This window comes from Hakea prostrata, chromosome 4, assembly GCF_041222555.1.
Source record: "Hakea prostrata isolate BN-2017 chromosome 4, UWA_Hpros_2, whole genome shotgun sequence".
Lineage (NCBI taxonomy): Eukaryota > Viridiplantae > Streptophyta > Magnoliopsida > Proteales > Proteaceae > Hakea > Hakea prostrata.
Window position 1 is genome coordinate 53,227,269 of NC_142603.1, and position 23,520 is coordinate 53,250,788.

Consider the following 23,520-nt stretch of genomic DNA (forward strand, 5'->3'; position numbering starts at 1 on the left):
TAGATGGGACCTCAGTGGGTCCCACTTGGCCCCTCATTCGGCCCCTCCATGTTCAATCCTGGCTCCGCCCCTGATTGTAGGACACTTTAAACCTTGGGAAAGGTCACTGTTGTTATAGAACCCCTCCTAGAATATTAAAGGCTTCTGTTGTAGCTGGATGATTCTCCCAAAAGAAAATTCGAAGGGTGACTCAGTGGTGATCATAGACTTGAATATGATGAATAATAGGTGCTAGACAGACAAGATTGCTGAATCATTTAAAAGAAAATGAGACACAAATGTGACCTGGGAGGTTAGTGAGGAGGGGGTCCCCTTTTGTTATATATATTTCAATATATATATTAGGTGATTCTTGACATATTCTTTTTATTACAACTATAATTTTGAAGTAGTATTTCATTAAAATTAGTTGAATTTGGTAGAGTTTTGCAGTTGTAGAGCAAAGTTTTATTGGATTTCTTGTGGTATTTGGTCAATCTGACATTTTAGTGTTTATTGACATTCAAATTTTAATTTTTTTTTTCTCTTCCACAATAGTGTATGTACAAGTAACTTATCTTATCTCCTATAATTGAGAGGAGGGGAGAGAACTAGAATAACTAATTAGTTAAATTAAACAAAATGATAAGAAATAAAAAATTAATTACAAAGAAGAAAGAAAATAATTATCAAGTAATTATGCATTATTGAACATGGGATTGCATATAATATTAATTATTATTATATTGTTAAATAAAATTAAAGTTTTGGGTATTATTTTTTATTTTTGGTACAAAGGAGGCTTTATTAAGCCAGGGGATGAGGATATTAATATGCCTTAGCAGAGTCGAACCCAACGACCTCTTCACTAAGAGGTGTTAGTTTCAACCACTAGAACAGCTCTACGTTGGGTATTATTTTTTATTCTATGCAAATCAAATGTTTTGGGACTTTTAAGTAAATATAAATGTAGACATTTCTCTTGAGTTCATGCTTTTATAATAGTAGTATTATTATTCTCTATGGAAAAATCTTGTGTTTGATTATGGTAAGTTGGTGTCCAATCCGACTTGCGGTGTGTAGCTAGGGTGTTCCTTTGTTGTTTCACATCCCTCATTCATTAGAATGTTCATTTTTGTGACTTGCTTTCTGTTTTTTTTTTAAACAATCACATATATCCATTATTTTGACATCATGATTTCAGGGGACCTTTTCCATCTTAAGTTGTTAAACTTCACTTCAGCCTATTTCTATTCTGCTCTACAGTTTTTCCCCTACTGTGAATTTACAGTTCTGATTAAGATATCTCTGTAAGTCTTTGTTTTGATCCCATCTGATTTGTGCTAAAGAGAACCTTTCAAATCTGGAATTCATTTTCTGTTAAAAGATCTTGTTTGGTTACTATTTTGATCATTCAAATAGAGTACTGCATTAGTGAGGGGGGAATCCCTTACTGCTTGGAGATTGAAATGTCTTTAGATGACCTTCCGTCAAATCAAACACCGTGCAGTGAGAACTCCAATAATTTGAAATTCTGGAGAGAAAAATCTTCTTCATCAAACTCCTATGTTGCCTTATGATTCATTTTAAGCCCTGTAGAAGACTACACATATCAGTTTCTAAATTTGTGCTCAATCAGGAAGTCAATTACCTCTTAATAACCAATACGGATTGCCACAACAATAATTGGGGAAGAAAAAAGAAAAGAAAGGAATTCCAAAATTTCTAGTTAAATGCCATGTTGCAAGAAGTGTACTGCCGCAGATGTTACAAAAACCATGAAAAGCAAAAGTACAAGGTCAATGGAATACCAACTGGTTTAGCCTAGGCACCCTTCATGCTGTCCTGCTTCTGTTCTCAAGTTCTCAATTGCATTAGCTGCAAAACAACAAGATTTAGCATCCAAAGCTGAAGACTTTGAAATCACCTCAAGAGCTCCCAGCTCTTCATGAAATCCTGAGTGCAACACCAAGGATAAGAAATGCACATCCAGCATCAATCCAAGATACTTGAGAATGGACTCGGGGGACGGCACCCAGTTACAAGCTTTAAGACCCAAAACCTGAGCTGCTGCTGGACAGGGGACTACTTGGGGGAATCTCTCGTACTTCCCCAACCATTTCCTGATGTACTGAATCAAACTAAGCATCTCTGAACCATCCAATCTCCCAATAGAAGAAGACAATATCAGTTCATCAAGGTTTGTTGATGCAAACAAGTAATGCAAACAGAGTTCAGACGTCGAGAACCCATCATGGGCTATCATCAGCAGGAGCGAAGCTTGCTTGGCTAAATTATATTTCTTTCCTCTGAGGTTTTCAGAGGCTAACTTCTCAATGGCCAAAAGAGCTTGGCTTTCCCATTCTTTCCTAACCTTGACCATACTACCATATGCTTCTTTTGGTGGGGAAAGAAAGTATTTCAATACAGAAAGCAAGTCTGATGACCCAAAGTCAGAAAAATGCTTGATACAACAACAGATCAAATCAGATCTCTTTGCATCAATGAGAGCCTGAAGCACATACGTAGATGATGAATGGCTAACAAGCCCTTGAGTAATTATAGTTTCAACCAATTCCCAAAGTTCCAGCTGCAAAGAAGCCTCTAAAACCAAATGTGCAACATCTCGAGGAATGAAAGATCTCAACTTTTCAACCATTAGATAAGTGTACCTTGAATCTGAATAATCAACAGCACTGGAGGTACCAACCTTCTTCCCCATTTCCTTCAGAAATGTATTCAGAAGTCCTAGACACTCTTCCTTGTCAAAAGATTTATGTTTTTTGAGCTTCTTTTTCAATTTTTGGCAAAACTGGCTCCCTAATGCAATGATTTCTGAATCAGTTGCTGAAATCTGCCATCCGTGAAGGCGTTTGAGCGGAGAAAAATCATTGCAATCTTCATTTTCGGATTTCAAATTGGATAATATATCATCACCATTTAAAATAATGGGATACTGCGATCCATCGAAGCGGCCTGAGTGATCAGCCACAGCCTTTCTGACTACTTCAAGCAACGTCATGAGCACCAAACGTTGAAACTACTGACAAACTGGAGCCAAAATCACAGAGAAAATGCTTTGAGACATGGTTAAAATAAGAAGCAACAAAAAAAAATTTTGGGGGCAACAGGGGTTGGAGGAGGATAGGAACAGCATAGAAATTAACCAAAAGTATATGTCAAACATTTTAAGAATGGCAAAGAAAAAATGAAAGGAATTGGATGGGTTTCAGTCTTTCAGACTCTATAACTTGCAAACAAGACTTGAAAACAACAGTATAAAATACAAATATGCAAAAAAAGATTAAGAAATTAGACTTATAACTTGCAAACAACACTTGAAACAACAATATAAATATACACAAAAAATTGAGAAAGCATTAACGAATTTCTGCATTTAAAGCTCAAATAAACTATAAAACCAATGCAGATATGCTGCCTTGTGCCCACGATGAAGAACAAGTAAAACGAAAGAGGCTCACCTTAGTTTTAGTGGAGGAGGACAAGAAGACCAGGAATATACACATTCGTCGCTGCCGCCGCCGCCGCCACCGGTTTTCCGATTATTGCCATTGGGTGCCGCTGTTTGAAGGGGGGCAGAGCAGCTAGGGTTTTGGGTTTTGTGTTTTGTCAAGCTTGAAGAATGACAGCTTTGTTCGGGGACCTATTTCCTTTTTCTTTTTACTTGTTTAATTAATTATGTTTATTATTTATTTTTAACTAAAACCTAAGACAACGATTGATTATTAGGTTGATTGGGATACGGATGTAAATTTGTATTAATACTATATATATTGAAGAAAAAAATACATATAAATTCCCCCTTTTTTTTTGTCCTCCTTTTTAGCACATATAAACTACATAGCTTCATATGCTCTCTTTTTCCCCCTTTTTTTTTGTGAGAACAACACAAAAAGATTGTACTTTAGGATAGACCTTATTTACATTTCACACCTGCCCTTCCGAATATTTACATACTTTCTTAACGTACAACAGAATCCTGAGATACATATTGTAAATCCTAGAGGACAAAAGATTGTAGACACTCTACCAACCTAGTGCATGTTATATCTACAAATGACTCAATTTTTGAGAGAGTTCAAGCAAAAGTGATGCAAGATAATATGGCCAAGCAGTGTCATCAGGCAATGGTAGTAAGCTTTGCAGTTTGGCACAATTTGACCACACCTCTTGAAGGCCAACACCATTCTTTTCGACCATAGCCAGCACTTATACATCCCATCCAAAACATCTTTTATTTGTGTCTTATATCCATCCTTACCTACTTGCACATTTATACAAAAAATCTCAGCTTATCAAAAAGAAAACCCTTTGCCAACCTATTATTAACACATTTCAAACATTTCAAACTCTTGCAACCACCAAAGTGTTTTTCATAATCAAATGCTAGTCGTGAAGATTATTAAAGGTTGTGGAATCATAAAATCCTGCAAATTCGAGTACTTCCAAGTTCCCTATTCAACCGATGGTGCAATAGCTTCAAATGCTATTATATTTGCCCAAAAAATGAGCTTTATATGCTAGTATGTCTTCACCTTTTTTACCAAAAATTAAAAAAAAAATGTCTACACCCATTGAAATACTTTTGTACAAATACTTCACAGTAAGAAAAACTAATAAATGAAGGCAAGTTCGAAGATGGATTTCAACTATCATTTATAGACCTCTCCCCTAGATTTCCTCAACTTCCTTTATCTCAAAAATCAAGGACCCTAACACTAATTCTACAGCCCTTTCACCCTAGACTAATTCCAAGCAAAACTTTAATTAACATGCACGATTGACTTCTCTAGATCAAAAAATTTTTTTTTTTTGGTAAAACTTTCCTAAATCAACTTTGACATAAAAGTGGGTCTGTAACATGAAAACCTAACCCTAATTTGACTCATAAAACCTAGCCAAACCATCTAATACATAGCCGATCTAGTTCTCGGTTTCGTGTTTGTCCCCTACCGATCCATCGATGCGGCCTAAGTGATCAGTCACAGCCTTTCTGACTACCTCAAGCAACGTCATGAACACCAGATGTTGAAACTAACAAACTGGAGGCAAAATCACATAGCAAATGCTTTGAGACATGGCTAAAATACGAAACAATGAAAAAAAAATTTGGGGGGGCCAAAGGGGTCAACAAGGAGGCTAGGAACAACATAGAAATTTGTCAAACATTTTAAGAATGGTAAAGAAAAAATGAAAGGAATTGGATGGGTTTCAGTCTTTCAGGGGTTGTATGGTAACGATTCTGTGCCAAATTTCCCAATTTGGCACAGAATGCACTTTTTATGCTTCTATGCCGAATTGAGTAAGTTTGGCACATAATATGTACTAAAATCTTGTATGGTTGGACACAAATGGGCACGTTTCTGTGGCAAAATTGGCACATAATCTTGCATGGTACATACGACTTTTGTGCAAAAATGGGCACATTTTTTTAATAAAATAATTAAAAAGATAAATATAAAATAATTAAAAAAAGGTAAATATGCTGGTTTAGTTCATACACAGGTGCTCACATAAAATCAAGTGAAATTATAATGTTTTCAAGTGGTTAGTGGGAGTCTCACTCTTGTTGCCAATGCATTTGCAATTGCCTTCCTTTGCTCTTCCATTTGTCTTGCTTCATTTTAGGTGTTTTCAAGGGGAATATAAGGGTCTGATATTACTTCTTCACGTATCCAATGCGGGTTTCCATACTCTTCAAACTTTTTGTCGGCGACTTGCTCATCTCGGATGAAGTTATGAATAGCACAACAAGCAGTGACAACTAGTATGGTATTAAAACCTTTTGTGCTTAACAATACCAAAAGAACCAAAACTGGAAATGACTCCCACTCACAATCACTATGAGTTCCCAAACTAATGCGAGGAAACTCAGATCTTCGATTAACCAGTGGTAGTAATCCTCACTCAACTACTATAGAGATAGATAGTCCTAGGCTATCAGTACTATACTACTATGTGCATCAGAATCTCATTTTATGTACCTGGTAGATTTAAGAAGAATAAAAATAACCCAATGAAAGTATATTTTAAGTATTAAATTCCAGCTCCATGGCTAAATCATCTAAGCAACAACAAAATTTTCCACTTGTTCCAACTTCCAACATAGAAAATTACACCATAGTTCAACATTTCATCAAGCAGCTTCCTTCTTCATCAGAAAATTCCAGCCTTAAAAAGCACTCAGGAAGAAAACAGCAAAGACAAGCAATATCAATCATTCAACAAAATGGTTGAAGGAGACACCAGCATCTCTATTAGGTTTTGCCCAAAGTCAATAACATCTATCTGACTGATTACGCATCTAGCTTCCACAATCGGGTCTTCATCCAAGCATACTCAGATAAAGAAATCAAAAACAAATTCATAATCATTTTAGGCATTATACCGTTAGGAAACCAGAATCCCACCAAACAATCTCAACCCATAATCATTTTATGGCATGAGTTTAGGAGACGAATGATTTGTAAACAACCATTTTCAATGACAAAAGTTCTGAAGAAAATCAACAATACCCTCTGAATGCAGGACTAATAAAATGAGCAACTACCCAAAATATGCAGAAGGAGGTGTAAAATACCTCGAATCAGAAGCAATGAACGAAATCAAGAAGTGGGTTGCAGACACACGGCTTCGGTTGAGATATCGATTGCAGAGACAGGGCTTTGCTTGCACAAGAGGGCTTCGGGCTTCTGGTAGAGAGATCGGTTGCAGAGATGCTTCCAAACGAGAGAGATGACAGAGATTTCTGAGACGAGAGAGATTCGAGAGATCAGTTTTGGAGTCGTGAGAGAGTTGAGAGAAATCAAGATGAGAGACAAGAGAGGCGAAAAAACGAGAGAGTGCAGAGAAACGAGATACATTAGGGTTTTTAGGAAATTACTTCCATGTCCTGATCACCCTCAATTGAGAGAGGTTGTGCCCAGCGTTTTCACCTGAAGCAATTAGGTGTGTCAGAAGAAACTCTTAATTTGGAGCTTCTTGTTGAGACAGAATTTGTGTGTTAAATATCCAGTTCAATACACTTTTGCTGAACCAACACACAAAAATTGAACTCTTTCACCGTACAACCCCTCAGACTCTATAACTTCGACTTCGAAAGGCAGGGCGGCACATCCCCAACTGAGAGAATGGATGTCCCCATTATTCCCGACATGCTATGGTGCCCCGGTGGGGATAGGAGCGGGTCGAGTCCGTATCCCTGCGGAGCAACAACAGCGTCCGGATCTGATCAGACACTTGAAAACAGCAATATAAATATACACAAAAATTAAAAAATCATTAAATAATTCCTGCATCTAAAGCTCAAATAAACTAAAACATCAATGCATATATGCTGCCTTGTGTTCACGAAGAAGAAAAAAAGAAAAAGGTTCACCTTAGCTTTAATGGAGGAGGACAAGAAAACCAGGATCATACACACTCGTTTGCCCCTGTTAGAAAGGACAGAGCAGTTAGGGTTTTGCGTTTTGGCAATTTTGAAGAATGATGGCTTTGTTCAGGGACTTCTTTCTTTTTTTCTTTTACTTGTTTAATTAATTATATTATATTTATTATTTATTTATAGTTAAAACCTAAGATAAGGATTAATTATTAGGTTGACTGGGTAGGGATGTAAATTTGTACTACATACTATATATATTGAATAAAATAATTAAAAATGGGTATAAATTTCATTCGTAATATATATATATATATTTGTTTGTATTGGTGCTTTAATTTACTTTTATTTTGTTCAAAAAAAATATCATTATAATTTTTTTTTAAATATATGTAGACCTATACTTTAATATAATAAAATAATTTAAAAGTGGGACCTTCAATGCGTCTTAAAGGGTTCACACAATATGTATGGCAAAACAACATTAGTGTTTCCCCAACGAAAAGATTATCTAGTTTTCATTCTTCGCCCCCCTAGTATTAAATCTTTGGTCCGCCCCTGAATTTCTCTCCAATCTTTGTTCAATTCAATTTTTAGAAATTTGTTTAGTAACCTTTTTCAATTTTGTTTAGTCCTTGCTTCAGAAAAGGGTAAATTCCATCTTCCATTCATCATGCCATCATGGTATATCTTCCCACAAGAATTTCATGTATTGGACTAGACGGTTGATCCTCCGCTTAGAACATTAATATTCAGAAGTTTCACAGAACTTCAAATAGTTAAGATTCTGATTGTTTGCGGTGCTCTTGCTGGCATGAATAAGCCTATTTTGCATGGTTTTGTATTAGAAATTGAAATGAATGAACTGTTAATCCCCTCTTTTTCTTTCAATTTATAGATCGAGAAATTTTCAAGGACATCGCCAGGCGCTCCACCCACACCATTCTAGCTGCTTGTGGGCTTGACCACAGTAGGAGCATAGCCATCCCTGTGCAGCCACCATCAAGATGTTCCCATCTTGAGAGACAGAGCGAACCAACCAACCAGATGGAGAAGTGTTGCTCGTCTTGCTTCAATTCCTTTATATCTGAGGTGTTAAGGAGGATCATGGACATGAGATGCCAATCAGTAGGGTTCAGCAGATGATTGGTGATTTCATAGAAAGAATACTTCCCTGATTTGTTCAGTTCTTGCAGGGACTGCATTCTTTGTCTATTGTATTATTATTACTAATTTTTCTCCATTCTGAGGCTGAGAGGTCAAGATTAACTATATATGTAGCTCAAATGACCCGAGGTCAAGATTAACTATATATGTAGCTCAAACAAAGGGTCATTGTACTGGGATTAGAATTGTATTGGGAAATTGTGCACTGATGAACTCCATTTTTATCATTGAGACATAAAAGTGAGTCCTTCTCAATTAAAAGAATAGAAACTCAAGAGAAATTATGTTGTGGGACAATGGTTTGCTTTTCAGATGTTCTTATTCATGATTATTAATAAAACTGTGATCTAGGATTGTATGAAAGAAATTCTTATATGATTTGGAGATCTTTTGGCACTAATTCAGCTGGATTTGTTGGAAGATAGTTAATATGATTGGTTAAAAACGATAAAATAAAAAGTTGCATTAGTACTAAGAATGTAATAGATATTTTACTGAAATGTAATATGTGAATTTGGATTACAATTTCTATTTCTAAATATTTGGACGGTTTACGACCAGGTTGCCTTCGAGCTTGTATAGGATGCGTTCAGAGAGGATTCACCTTTTCAGGTTGGAAGACTGAAGATAGTATTATAGACAAGGTTTAAAGTATCGGTATCGAGTATCATATCGGTCAAGTGATTTTAAGAGACGTATCGTCCTGTGTCGAGTATTGTATCACTCTAGCTAATGTATTTTAGTGTAATTCAATGGAGAGACGTATCGAGATGTATCGTATCGGTTGGGTCAAATATGGATACGTATCGGCTAGTATCGTAGGATACTTTAAACCTTGATTATAGATGCGAGGTGATCCGAATTTTAATTGAAGAATTCATTAGTGTAACTTTCAGTTCATTGGTAATTAACACTGAAACTGCATTGGCAAAGAATTAGCTGCAATGGTGAAAGAAGAGAGAGCAGTCACACTCTCAACAGAGAGCATGTTTCAAGCACTTCAACTGTAACAAATGCATGAGCTTGCACTGTTAATTAGTTGTTTAAGGTATTGGGAATTTTATAGTCACTAGCGCATTTATACATCTACATTGGGAGAAGATGAAGAGGGAATCATCCAGGAGTCGGGATCAACCCTGACAATTCCTCAACACAAAGTTGGGTGGAACTGGGGCCCACCTCGATTAAAAATATTAAAAGAAATAAAAAAATGGGACCTCTTGTCAAGGTTTAAAGTATCGGTATTGAGTATCGTATCGGTCAGGTGATTTTAAGAGACGTATCGTCATGTATCGGGTATTGTATCGTTCTGATTAATGTATTTTAGTGTAATTCAATGGAGAGACGTATCGAGATGTATCGTCTTGGTATGGTCAAATATGGATTCGTATCAGCTAGTATCGTATGGTATCGTGAGATACTTTAAACCTTGCCTCCTGTGAGTCTCATATGGGTCCACTCAAATTTGTGGCGAAAAACCGTTAGAAAAATAATATGTGCTCCTATTGACGGGGAGGTAATCTGGACTTATTGTCCGCACCCCCTCCACCCCCAATAGGAAAATGATTCTGGATTCTCTCTCGACAGCTGTTGACCACAAATTATAAAGGGAGTAGGGTGGTGGGATTTTTTTCTTAATATTTTATTATTTTTTTACTTATAAGCCTCACATAATTTGTAGTTGTAAAGCCGTTGGGGAAGCACTTTGTGCTTTCCGTAAGGGGAGATGATCCCCACCCCCGAAAAGAAGATAAAGAAATTTCAGATTATTCATAAAGTTAAGTGACTAGAAAAAGCAGTTTGAAAAATGGTGAGGTGAGGTTTTCCATAATTAAAAAAAATAAATTAGCGGTGAGGATTTTAATCCTCCCTCATTCGTTGCATGATAAATTTTAAACATAGAACCTTGAATCTTCCTCCCCTACCTCCCCCAACCTAGCTTTATCGTGACCTTGAGCAACCAATGTGATAATGTGTGAATATAGTCCCGGTCATTAAATATGATATAAAATTTATCATAGGGGTAATTATTGTTGTCCTTTGTTGTTTGGTTTTATTACTAATCAAACTTTGTGTTTTACAAATTTTGCAGTTGTACCCTTCTTTCTGATTGAATTAAGTAGTTGTTAAGTTTTCATATGTAATGTTTATTTTCCCTTCAGCAAAATTAAGAAATAAAAAGACAATACTATCCTCATTTATAAAAACCAAAGTAAATACTAGTTTTACCCTTACTTTTTAAATTTCATTCTTTTATTTATGTTGGGGATGAGAGTATTACAAAATATACCTTAGGTAGATCAAACCAATGATCTCTCCATTGAGAGTGTTGATTTTACCAACTTAACAACTTACGATGGTAATGCAAGTTACGTTTCGTTAAAACAATAATTCAAGGACATTTTACTTATGTGTGATAGTCATGCAATTTTGGCTTGCATGAGATATTGCTATAAGTACAAATTAAGTTCAATATTATCCATATACACATTTTTTTCCCTTACTTTGCCTCACATTCTCAATCTAAATGCAGGTTGTGAGAATAATATGAAAATGAGCTATAATGATAAATTTTCAAATAAAACTAGTGAGACATTGGAGAAAACTAATTTTGTAAGTATATATTGAGCATAAAATTTTTAGATGATTTTTTATTTTCCAATCATAAAATTATGTTGATCATAGGCCCTTTAGATATTTTTCATGTTTAAATCATAAGTTTGTTTTTTTTTTTTTTTTTTTTTTTATATTAAGTTTTACAAATAAAAAACACAATTTATATTTATAAAGGAAGACATATATATCATTATTATTTTTTCAATGCTTGTAATGCTTAATGATTGAGATAACAAATACAATACAATCTCTTGTTCACTTTAATTAAGCACAACATAAATGATTTTACATGTCAAAAAGCCCACTCATGGAGTTTGAGCATATCTCATTATTTTCAAGAAATATAGTCATATCAGTAAACTTTGTCATTGTCTTGGTACAAAGTACATGAACACACACCCATTCTATAAATTCACCATATAAATCCCAAATATTTGTTAGTAAGTCTTTATTTCCCCTTATATCTAGTACTATTCGAGACTCTTTAGGAAATGTAAATTTCAATATATGATGTTACATTATTTTTTGAGATATAAACCGATAAGAATCGACTCAGATATGGTAATATTTGAATTTGATTATTAAATACATTGTCCGAATTCAAATTCAATATATGTTAGATGTGTAAATTTATAATCAAATTTGAATTCATTTAGTTAATCATATTTTAAGATAATATCCAATCTAAATTTAAAGTAATCGAATAGATAAAAATATTAGAATATAGTTAAAATATCCGAAATCCCATTAGAGTAACAAATGTCCCTAGGTTGTCCTTGAATATTAAGTCCTCTATTAAACATAAATAGAGTCCCTAAACATTAAGAGCTCTTTTTGGTATCTATTTAATTCTCTATTATTGATTTTTTTTTTAAGTGTTTGGCATCTATTTTGAGTTTTATTTTTCTTTAAAATAATAGAAAAACTTTCAAAATTGACAATAGATTTTTTTTTCCATTATAGATTATGGTGAAAAATTCATTTTCCTCAATTACACGCAAGTCAACTTAAATTTGCGAGTTAAAGAGAGGTTAAAATGGTCAATACACATTCTTTTTTTAAACCCCTGGTTTTTCTCCAAACAATCTCTCTCAAGCCTGAATCCCAATTCGAAATTTACCATGGTCACTACACATTCTTTTTAAACCCCTGGTTTTTCTCCATACAATCTCTCTCAAGCCTGAATCCCAATTCGAAATTTCTCGCTGCTTCAAACACATGGGCCATGATTTCTGGCAAATTGGAGTAGAGCCTCTTGTATCTATGCACCATTAAAGAAGACATGAAACTGGAGAACACATCCTTGATGAGCAGATGTTGGTGAAAGATGCCAAAAATCTTTCCAATTTTAGCAATCCTTATTCTACTGTTGCTCTCAGTCCAGACCCTAGCATCAACCTGAATCTTTGTGGAATTATCTCATTCATCTTCCGTTCATGTGCTTCACATCTCTTTCTATCAAGGTCATGGGTGTTTTTTTGCGAGAACTGATCATGGATTCCGGATCTATAAATCTATTTCCAGATCAACAAGAGATTTGTCCAAGTCAGTGCCAATAGGAGCACAGGGTTTTAACCATTGCTAGCGAGAGAACCTCCATGCAAGAGGAGTTCGATCTGTCTTCTTTAGATTTTGTTCTTCAGATGTGTTGTTGGCACTTCAATGTGTTCTTTGTTTTCTAGATCTACGATTTTGCTTCGTGATTATGAACTTTCACTGTGATCTCGTTAGATCTGAGGTTTCTTTCTTTAGATCTGCGATTACATTAATTTGTGAGCCTAATTTGCTTCTCTATCTACCTTACTCTACTCCATTAAAAAAAACCCTTTAGCTTTTTAAATTGTTGCTGACTTTTTCATGACATTTTCAAAGACGAGCTGTTTATGATAGTGATTATTAGTATCCATTAATTTTTTTTTTAATTAGAATGCTTAGCTTGGCGTCTAATCTGTAAATATAGCTCTGTTCTTGCTCTTCCCTACCAAACTGAAGGTTTTAAGAATCATTAATGAAAATGAAAGCTTACCCTGGTTACTTGCAACTCAGACGTTGAAGACATACCTATTATCTAAAAGAGACCCATTTACTAAAGAGAGACACTAGTTGAGAAGCTTTGACATTGCGGAGGAAACTACACTAGCTTATGACTTCACATCCATTTGTTCATTGGAATTGGCAAAACTAGAACTAATTTTTTCTTACTCTCACTTGGATTCTCCATCTACTGCTACCACCTCTTATATTGGAGATAGGAAGAGATTTTTGTGATATATGCTTTCATGATTAGATTGAAACTGGGTTTGAAGTAATTCATATTTGAAAGCAGAGGAGTTTCAGGGTTTCTTTTTTTGGAGTGAGTTTCAGGAGTTTTATTCCATAAATCTTGCAGAAATATTTTTTCATCTAGACATACTAAAATTATTTCTCATTTTATAATTTATTCTCAACAAAAGTCACCAAATCATTTTTCATTTTTGACAAAAAAATGAATTTTTGTACTCATTTTTTTTAAATAGACATAATAGAGAATGAGAATAGATATCAAAAAGAGCCTAAGTCCTTTATTAAACCAAATTAAGAAATTTCTGCCCCTCAATATTAAACCGAATCAAGTAGTGCATTTGAAGTCTTCTCTATTGAAGTACTGAAGTTTTCTTTGTTGAACCAAAGCAACTCTATTGAATTTGAACCTCAATGATTCAACTTGATTTATCAAACCAATTAAGGGATCAGATGTTGCCTTTAGGAGTTGTCTTTTTTCAATGTGATTTGGCTTTGATTATAGGATGAAAATCATTGAATAGAATAAAAAAAATTACCAGCAAACCAAATCAGGATCTAGGTAAAATCATACTCCTTTTTCAAATACTTAAATCTATGTGGAGAGTTAGTTCTACTTTTTCTTGTCAAATGACAAAACATGGACTAAACTCATAACAAAGACTCCCTCTTCAAAATTTAGCAACAAATAACAATAGAATATGTTCAAATTCAGCAAAACTTTCTTCCCTTGCACCACTACATAGTAAACCCAAGCTATTATTTTTCTTTGAGACTATTTTGTACTTACAATCAAAAGACACAGATTGTTGAGATGAGAAAGATCATGTTTAGCAACAAAACACCTCAACTAAAGAATGGGTCCCTTAAAATTTGAACCACATAAACCAACCACTGAGTATAGGCTAAAAAAAGGTGTCCTCCAGAGCTTGCTGGCCTTGCTTGAAAGAAGAAATAAAGGACAACACACATTAGAGAGATATCTATTTCATTTTTTTTCGTTTTCAGAAATTTGTAATCCTGACGGTCTCTAATCTCAATTTTTCAGCACAAATCATAAATGATCTAAACATTAAGCAATAATGACTGATGAGAGAGATAACATAAATAAAGGGAAAAAAGACCTGCACTAAGAAATACTCATACATCTAGGGAAGAAAATAGGAAATAAATTTACAAAAAGGAGCAAAGCCAGTCAGGGAAAACCATCTTTCTTAAACAAGTAAGGGGAAAAACAAGCCTAAATGTGGATATCTAAACCAATGGAACAAACATTTCAGGTACAGATGAAAATTTTAAAAGATCAACCTTTACCTATTTGTAAGCAAAAAGGTTAAATGAAAAAATGGCCAAAATGTAAAAAGAAGTACAACCGTATAACAGAACAGAAAAAGACAAACAAAATTGAAGTCCTTTGTAAAAAGAAAAGCTCATATATGTAAGGAGAAAAACAATGATCGATTATACCTGATATGCTTCCAAGCTGAAACGGCAAACAAGGCTCGATCTTCCTAACAAATTACCAAACTGTAATTCTTCCCTTTGATCTTATATCCATAACAATCATAGGTCTGCAGCTGTGTTTGACTGCAACAAAGCAGAGTAGCTCAAAAGCACTTATCCTTTTGAAACCCTCAAAAACCTAGTCTCTGGATCCATTTCTCAAGCAATATCAATCATTCAACAAAATTGTTGAAGAGACAAGCAATATCAATCTCTATTGGGTTTTGCCCAAAGTCAATAACATCTATTTGACTGATTACGCATCTAGCTTCCACAATAGGGTCTTCATCCAAGCATACTCAGATAAAGAAATCAAAAATAAATTCATAATCATTTTAGGCATTATATCGTTAGGAACCCAGAATCCCACCAAACAACCTTAACCCATAATCATTTTATGTATGAGTTTAAGAGACGAATGATTTGTAAACAACCATTTTCAATGACAAAAAATCTGAAGAAAATTCACAATATCCTCTGAATGCAGGACTAATAAAAACAACAACTACCCAAAATATGCATAAGGAAGTGAAAAATACCTCAAATCAGAAGCAAATGAACCAAATCAAGAAGTGGGTTACAGTTACACCGTGAAGAGAGATCGGTTGCAGAGACAGAGGCTTTGCTTGCACAGGAGGACTTCGGCTTCTGGTAAAGAGATCCGGCTTCTGGTAGAGAGATCTGTTGCAGATATCCTTCCAAACAGATGAGAAATACGACAGAGATTTCTAAGACGACAGAGATTTGAGAGACCAGTTTTGGAGTCTTTAGAGTTGAGAGAAACCAAGATGAGAGAGGAGAGAGGAGAGAGGCGAAACATGAGAGAGTGTAGAGAGAAAGACGAGAGAGGGCAGAGAAACAAGAAACATTAGAGTTTCAGCGTTTTCACCGGAAACAATTTTTTATCGGATAAGCTTCTTGTTGGCACAGAATTTTTGTGTCAAACAGTTCAGCACACTCTTACTAAAACATCACACAAAAGTTAAACCGATTTACATACCAACTTCATACTCAACTTCTATTGATTCTATGCTATTTTTGGACAAATGACACAAAATAAGTGTGCAATCGCCACCATATTTAGAAAATAGTATTAATTCTTTTATTTTTTATAGTTTTTATATAAATTTTCTTTAATTTGTTTGATTTTTTCTCTTCCCACATGTGAAATGTCACTATTTGACCCCCAAATATTGAAAATAATTTTCAAAGTAAAATAATAGGTATAAACAATTATCCTAATTAAAAACTAACTCATCAATTCCTATTTTTTTTCTCTTCTATTCTCTTTTTCTCTTTCTATTAATGTGGGTTAAGAAAAATTTTGAAAAAAAAATCTTATTAAGTATTCAAAATTTCATTCCTAATTAATAACTAACTCCTTAATCCCTATTTATTCTCTCATTTCTTCTCTTTCTATAAATGTGGGTTAAGAAAAATTTTGAAAAAAAGAGAAGAGAATAAATAGAAAAGTTCATTAGGTATTCAAAATTTCATTCCTAATTAATAACTAACTCCTCAATCCCTATTTGTTCTCTCCTTTCTTCTCTTTCTATAAATGTGGGTTAAGAAAAACTTTTGAAACAAAAATCTTATTAAGTATTCAAAATTTCATTTCAAACTAAAAACTAACTCTTCAATCTCTATTTATTCTCCTATCTCCTATCTCTTTCCTTTCTTCCTATTTATTCTCCTATCTCCTCTTTCCTTTCTTCCTATTTATTTTCTTCCCTTTGTGGATAGAAAATGGAAAATCTGGTCTTTTCTCTCCTTTTTTTTGTTTTTTTTGTTTTTTTTTCTTGTTTTTATTTCTTCTGCAATTTTTGTTATGTGATTTTGTATTCTGATTTGTGAATAAAATATCTATAGGTAATAAGGTAACTACCATTGGTTTACATTTTCTACCAAAATAAAATTTTGACTTGCATTTAACTTTTTAAGGTTAAAGTCAAGGTTGAAGTCATAAATATATATATATATATATATATATATATATATATATATATATATATATATATATATATATTATTTTTTATTTTTTTATTGTTGTTTTAATTTATCTATATTTTGTGGGTAAAAAAAAATCATTATCAATAATTTGCCTTTTTTTTTCAAGTGTGTGGGCCCCATAAAATATATGTGGGTTATTTCTTAATATAATAAAATAATTTAGAGGTGGGATCCTCTATAGGTCTTATAAGGGCTACACAATATGTGTGGCAAAAAAATATTAGAGCTTCCCCAACGGGAATGTTATCTGGACTTTCATTTTTCGGCCCCCCAATATTGAATCCTGGATCCGCTCCTACATACAACCCCTCAAACTCCATAACTTTGAAAGGCAGGGCGGCACAACCCCCAGCCGAGGGAGTGGTTACTTCCAATATGTCCCCCCTTATTCTTGACATGCTATGGTGCCCCGGTGTGGGTAGGAGCTGGTCGAGTCCGTATCGCTGCGGAGCAACAGCAGCCTCCGAATTTGATCTGTCTACTTGATAATTCATCCGTTGACTTCATGGTAGCCAAAGATGCCCCAGGATAAACAAGACTTGAAAACAACAGTATAAAATACAAATATGCAAAAAAAAAAAAAGAAATTAAGACTTAAAACTTGCAAACGCCACTTGAAAACAACAATATAAATACACACAAAATTTGAAAAATCATTAAAGAATTCCTACATCTAAAGCTCAAATTGTTGGAAAGACATTACCACATGAGCAATCGTATAAGACAAATAAAGCATAATCACCAATACAAAAACTTATCTTGTTTCAAATAGCATGAATAATCTCCTTGTCGAAAAAAGTGGCAGAGTTGAAACGTGTAGGTACGACACATTCTTTAAGGCATTTAAACGCCCTGAATTGTGCAAACGGGTTAGCAGACATTGGAATTTTCCTAAATCTTCTCCACAGTTATCAGGTGTTTACTCTCTCTTTCTCAAATTATTCCTCTCTCTCACACACTCATAATTTTTCTAATATTCTTTTCATAAAGCATAATTTTTTTTAAAAATTTCTTTCTTTCTTTCATTGTTTGTAATCATTTAATTTTATTTTTAAATCCCTAAACTTTCTCATAAAGTTTTGAATCCTACTAATAGCAATTTAAATTTTAAGTTTTATTAGTTGAATGTTTAAATTTCTGCCATTAATATTAGAGCAAATTGCATTGACAACCCAAAATGGAGGCTTTAAAGCACTGTCACCCCACTTTATGTTTAAAAAGTACAGAGGTCCCAAAATTAGATTTTCATTGGACATATTTGTCTAATTTGTCACTTCAAACATTTCAGACACTGTTTATTATAAGGATATTTTTAAAAATAAACAATAATTCAACTATTTTCAGTCATAAATTTGACAAATATATCCAACAAAAATCCAATTTTAGGGTTTTTGTATTTTTTAAACATAAAGTGAGGTGTCAGTGCTTTAATGCTTCTATTTTTTAGTGTCAATGCAATTTGCTCTAATTATTATATCTAATCATAATCATTGATTTTTTAAAATTAATTTATGATAAATTGAGTGTTTGTCCCATATTTAGTTAATAGACTTCAAGTTTATCTTTTTTCTTATAATTTCTCCCACAATTTTTTTTTTGCGTTATTCTTTCATGATTTTTTAAAGTTTTTCTCCTACAATTTTAGTCCCTATTTTTTTAATATATTTTTTTAGGGTAATTTTCATCTGGACCCCCTAAAGTTTGATCTATGTCATTTTTAGTCCAATAAAATGGACACTTTGCATCTGCCTCCCCTGAAGTATCTAATAAAGTCAATTAAGGACAAATTATGATTTTTACGACTAAAATACCCTCGTATTTATTCAACCTAAAATTTGCAAACAATTAACCCCATTCCATGCCGTCGCTTGGGGCCTCCGGTGTCTCAAGAGGATCCAAAACTATCCATGCACTTTGAATCGGCTGGAGGTTCGATTAAGAAATGGTGGGAGCCGGTTCGGGGATTGGGCATTGGATCCTAGTCCAGAGAAACCCATCATTCGTTGTTGTGGTGGTTGATTCTGGGTGCGGAAGACCGCCATGTTAGGTTGTCCGACAAGGGCCGATTGAGGCATGTGTTCTCCATGGTAAGATCTAAGTTCCTGTAACGCTTGTGCGTACCAACTAAGGTCGGTGTACCTCAAACCTTCAGGGGTGATTCCTACAATTACCATCATCGTCAATTGTCAACGACGGCAACAAGGCTCACTAATTAAACGCAATAGTCCGAAGTCGCAAATTCCAAGATCCGAGCGTTTCCTTCTTCTTCTTTGCTTTCTATGCTAGCCTCAAGGGCGGTGTCTTTGGGATGGGCTCAAACATACTCCTTGTTAAGAAACTAAGGTCAAAATTAATATCAATTTCTCTCACGGGAGCTCCATCTACCAACTTGTAGCAAATGTTTTTGGGAACTCTTTTTCAATTTATTGTTGATTCTTCTTTATTTTTCTTAAAATTGTATATCTATCTCTCGAACCAAGGAGCTGCTGAGATCACCAATGAATATTTTCTTGTCTTTAATTCCACAGTTGACGACGACCGATGCGGAAGGTAAGAAAACATGCATAGAACGGGAGAGGGAGAAAACATGAGATGATAAAAATGGATCTAATTGATATCCGGCAGGGAGCTCAACCGTTTGTTTTCAATTTTTAAAACCGTATTTCCTCTTCCAGGAGGGTACCGACGAGAGGCAAAATCAAGAGGGATTTAGATCTGTGAATAAAGTTGAATGAAGCGACTGAAGCGGGTGAAATTGGGTTAATTGTAAAAACATAATGCAAATCTTACACTATAATAGATATGAGGGTATTTTGGTCATAAAATTTACAATTTGTCCTTAATTGATCTTATTGAATATTTCAGGGGAGGCAGATGCAAAGTGTCCATTTATTTGGACTAAAAATGACATAGATCAAACCTCAGGGGGTCCAGATAAAAATTACCCATTTTTTTATGATTTACTTATAATTGTGTTGTCTATATTTTAGTCCTCTTATTAATTTACCTAAATTTTTACAGTGAATTCCACATCAAAATATAATAAAAAATCTGAGATGGCTATGGGTCCCACATTGGCCCACGTATATTCGGCGCCCCAATGTTCAATCTTAGCTCCACCCTGAATGCAACATTGTTAAAGTGAATAGAAGACTCTGGAGATAAAGTTGTTTGAAGAAAAGTTAGTATTAGGAATCAAATGAGTGGTTGAAAAATGATGAATTCAAGAAGTTAGATAAAATGGATTTGCATTTGAATTAAACTTAAAACTTGGTAGATTATACTGCTCCTGCATGCAACAATTACGGAAATGGTTCTACCCTGTTGTCTCACAGACTTGTAGCCATATATCTCAAAAGTACAAAATAAGAATTTGAGAGGATTATGTTCAACTCTTAGTCTCAACAACGGAGGTTTAAAGCCATGGAAAGAGCTGCAAGTTCTATAGGTTGTGCGACAGAAGGCTGAATTCTTTTTCTGTTTATTTTGTTTAAATATTTTTGTGGTAGAATATTAGGAAATAGATATGTTTGATGGATTAAAAAAGAAAAAAAGTAAATTTTATTGACACCAAAAAATGAATGCTTTAAAAGACTGACACACATCACTTTATATTTGAAAAACACAAACATCTCAATTAATTAAACATATTAATCCATTCTATTAGTAAAACAGTTAACCCACTGTTTATTATTTTTCGTTAATTCTAAAAATACCCTTAACAAAATCTGAAGAGAAAAAAAAAATCGAAGCAATTTCTTCATCAAATAACCTTACTACACGGATTTTTTTTTATTTTGGTAAATGAGAATAAGATTTCTTGGAAAGGTATAATAGTCTTTTTGATAATACAACTAACCATTTTAACAGAATATGACCTGTGTATTTTTCAAACATAAAGTAAGATGTCAATATTTAAAAGCCTCTATTTTGAGGTGCCAGTGCAGTTTGCTCAAAAGGAAAAGATGATTGACAATGAAGAGAGAAAATAAAAGGACTGTAGTAATCACTTTTAGTAAGTTGATGGATTAAAAAAAATAAATAAAAATAACTATAGGTAATCATTTTAGTATGTCGATAAAAAAAAGGAAATGATAAAAGAATGAGAAGGGGAAAAAATTATCGAATAGAAATTAGATGTGATCATTGCAAAATTTTCCAAATGCTCATGTAAGGGTAATCTGTGTATTTCCTAGGGTTTTGGTTTTCTATTGAACCAGGCCGATTCACTTCATTTTGTATATGTTATTCTTTGATTACCCTTCCATTCTTGAGTCTTCGGAGATGTAGGTTCACTGAACCGAACTCCATCAACAAATGCCCTGTGTCATCTGTCTCAATTTCTTGAAAATCTCAAGCAACCGAATACATTAGGCTTGTTTTTCCTAAATCAATTTGGTAAATCTTATATGTTAATCATCATATGCAATCATAAATCAGAACCTGGGATATCAGTTCACAATCTTATTGAGAGAATGATTATCATGAGAGAGATGGCAGAGAGGTGGAATGAAATAAAATAAAAATAATTTTTACCTACCAAGAAAAAACAGAAGGGCTTTTAATAACTTTTATTGGTTGCGGTTCGTTTCAATTGTCATTGGGGCGTGGAAATTTGGGTTTCTACATTTCCTTCCGGTTCTTTTCCATTGAGTGATGTCCCAAATACCCAATGTTGCAAAAGAAAAGCTAAGCCCCAGTAATGCATAAACCATTGGAGGTGTTGATTTTACCAACTAAACAACGTACGATGATAATGCAAGCTATGTTTCGTTAAAACAACAATTAGAAGTCATTTTAATTATGTGTGATAGTCATGCAATTTTGGCGTGCATGAGATATTGCTATAAGTACAAATTAAGTTCAATATTATCTAAATACATATTTTTTTCCCCTTACTTTGCCTCATCTTCTCATTCTAAATGTAGGATGTGAGAATAATATGAAAACGAGCTTTACAACTAGTGAGACAGTGGAGAAAACTAATTTTACAAGTATATATTAAGCATACAATTTTTAGATTATTTTTTATTTTCAAATCATAAAATTATGTTGATCATAGGCCTTTAGATATTTTTCATGTTTAAATCATAATTTTTTTTAAAATTATATTAGGTTTTATAAATAAAAAAAACACAATTTATGTTTATAATATAATTTTTTTTCTTCAATGCTTGAAATGCTTAATGACTAAGGGAACAAATACAATACGATCTGCCTCTTGTTCACTTTAATTAAGCACAACATAAACGATTTTACATGTCAGAAAGCTCATCAGGGAATGTAGCCATATCAATAAACTTTGTCATATCTCATTACTTTCAGGGAATGTAATCGTATCTCAACATTTTCATCAGAAGTTACGTTCGTTTCAGACGAGGAGGAGAATACCATGTCCCAAAGGTTCTGCGGATACACGACCCTACTCAAATTCTTACTCGCTTCCTGCATCTTCATCATCTCATTAAGTAAAACCTCAGACAAGAAGAAAACTAACTCTAGTGTTCAGTCTTCAGTGAGTGAGTGAAGCAAATTGAGACAGAGAGAGAGGGAAGTGTGTCTTACAAACTTAAAAGTAATGAGTAGGAGCTCATTCGTTGAGTTGAGCGCGGTTAAATAGAAAATAAAGCAGCTAGGACTTGTTTTTTTTGTTTTCCTAATAGGATTCAGCAAACGACTTTTTGTGGTTTCCTAATCGGATTCAGAAATTTGTAGTTAATGTTTATTTTGAATTTAAAAAAATATTAATATTAACCAAAAAATCCTTTAAAAATATTACATACATGTTTACTTTTTGGATACAATACAAATATTAAAGGGTGGTATTAATTTCAATATGGCCAAGTGTGTCATCAGGCAATGGTAGTCAGCTTTGAAGTTTGATACAATTTGACCACACCTCTTGAAGGCCAAAAACATTCTTTTTTGCCATAATCAACACTTCTCATCCAAAACATCTTTTATTTGTGTCTTATATCCATCCTTACCTACTTGTACGTTTATACAAAAATCTCAGCTTATCAAAAAGAAACCCCATCGCCAACCTATTATTAACACATTTCAAACCCTTGCAACCACCAAAGTGTTTTTCAGAATCAAATGCCAATCGTGAAGATTATTAAAAGTTGTGGTATCATAAAATCCTGCAAATTCAAGTACTTCCAAGTTCCCCATTTAACCGATGGTGCAATAGCTTCAGATGCTATTATATTTGCACCTTTTTTACCAAAAATAAAAATAGAAATGTCTACACCCGTTGAAATACTTTTGTACAAATATTTTCTAGTAAGAAAAACTCTGAACTGAAAAACTATTAAATGAAGGCGAGTTCGAAGATAGTTCAACCATCATTTATAGACCTCTCCCCTAGATTTCCTCAAGTTCCTTTATCTCAAAAATCAAGGACCCTAACACTAATTCTACAGCCCATTCACTCTAGACTAAAAAAAAAAAATTAAAAAAAAAAAAAAAAGGGGGAAACAGGGTTGAAGGAAGAGGTTAAGAACAGCATAGAAATTAACCAAAAGTATAACTCAAACCTTTTAAGAATGACAAAGAAAAAA

At 33.8% G+C, this 23,520-nt stretch overlaps 1 protein-coding gene across 2 annotated transcripts; it reads right to left on the reverse strand.

The window, feature by feature from the left end:
- Nucleotides 1-701: 701 nt before the first annotated feature.
- On the reverse strand, nt 702-6,940 carry LOC149019590 (uncharacterized). Of its 2 annotated transcripts, XM_089153566.1 has the most exons (3): nt 6,581-6,940; nt 1,791-3,030; nt 702-1,572 (listed from the first exon to the last, which is right to left on the reverse strand). In XM_089153566.1, exon 2 carries the CDS (start codon nt 2,999-3,001, stop codon nt 1,799-1,801), a length of 1,203 nt encoding a protein of 400 aa, XP_089009692.1. In that variant the 5' UTR covers nt 3,002-3,030; nt 6,581-6,940; the 3' UTR covers nt 702-1,572; nt 1,791-1,798. The 2 variants fall into 2 exon arrangements, with proteins under 2 accessions (XP_089009692.1, XP_089009691.1); XM_089153565.1 differs by lacking the exon at nt 702-1,572 and having other exon boundaries at nt 1,580-3,030.
- Between the last annotated feature and the right edge of the window lie 16,580 nt (nt 6,941-23,520).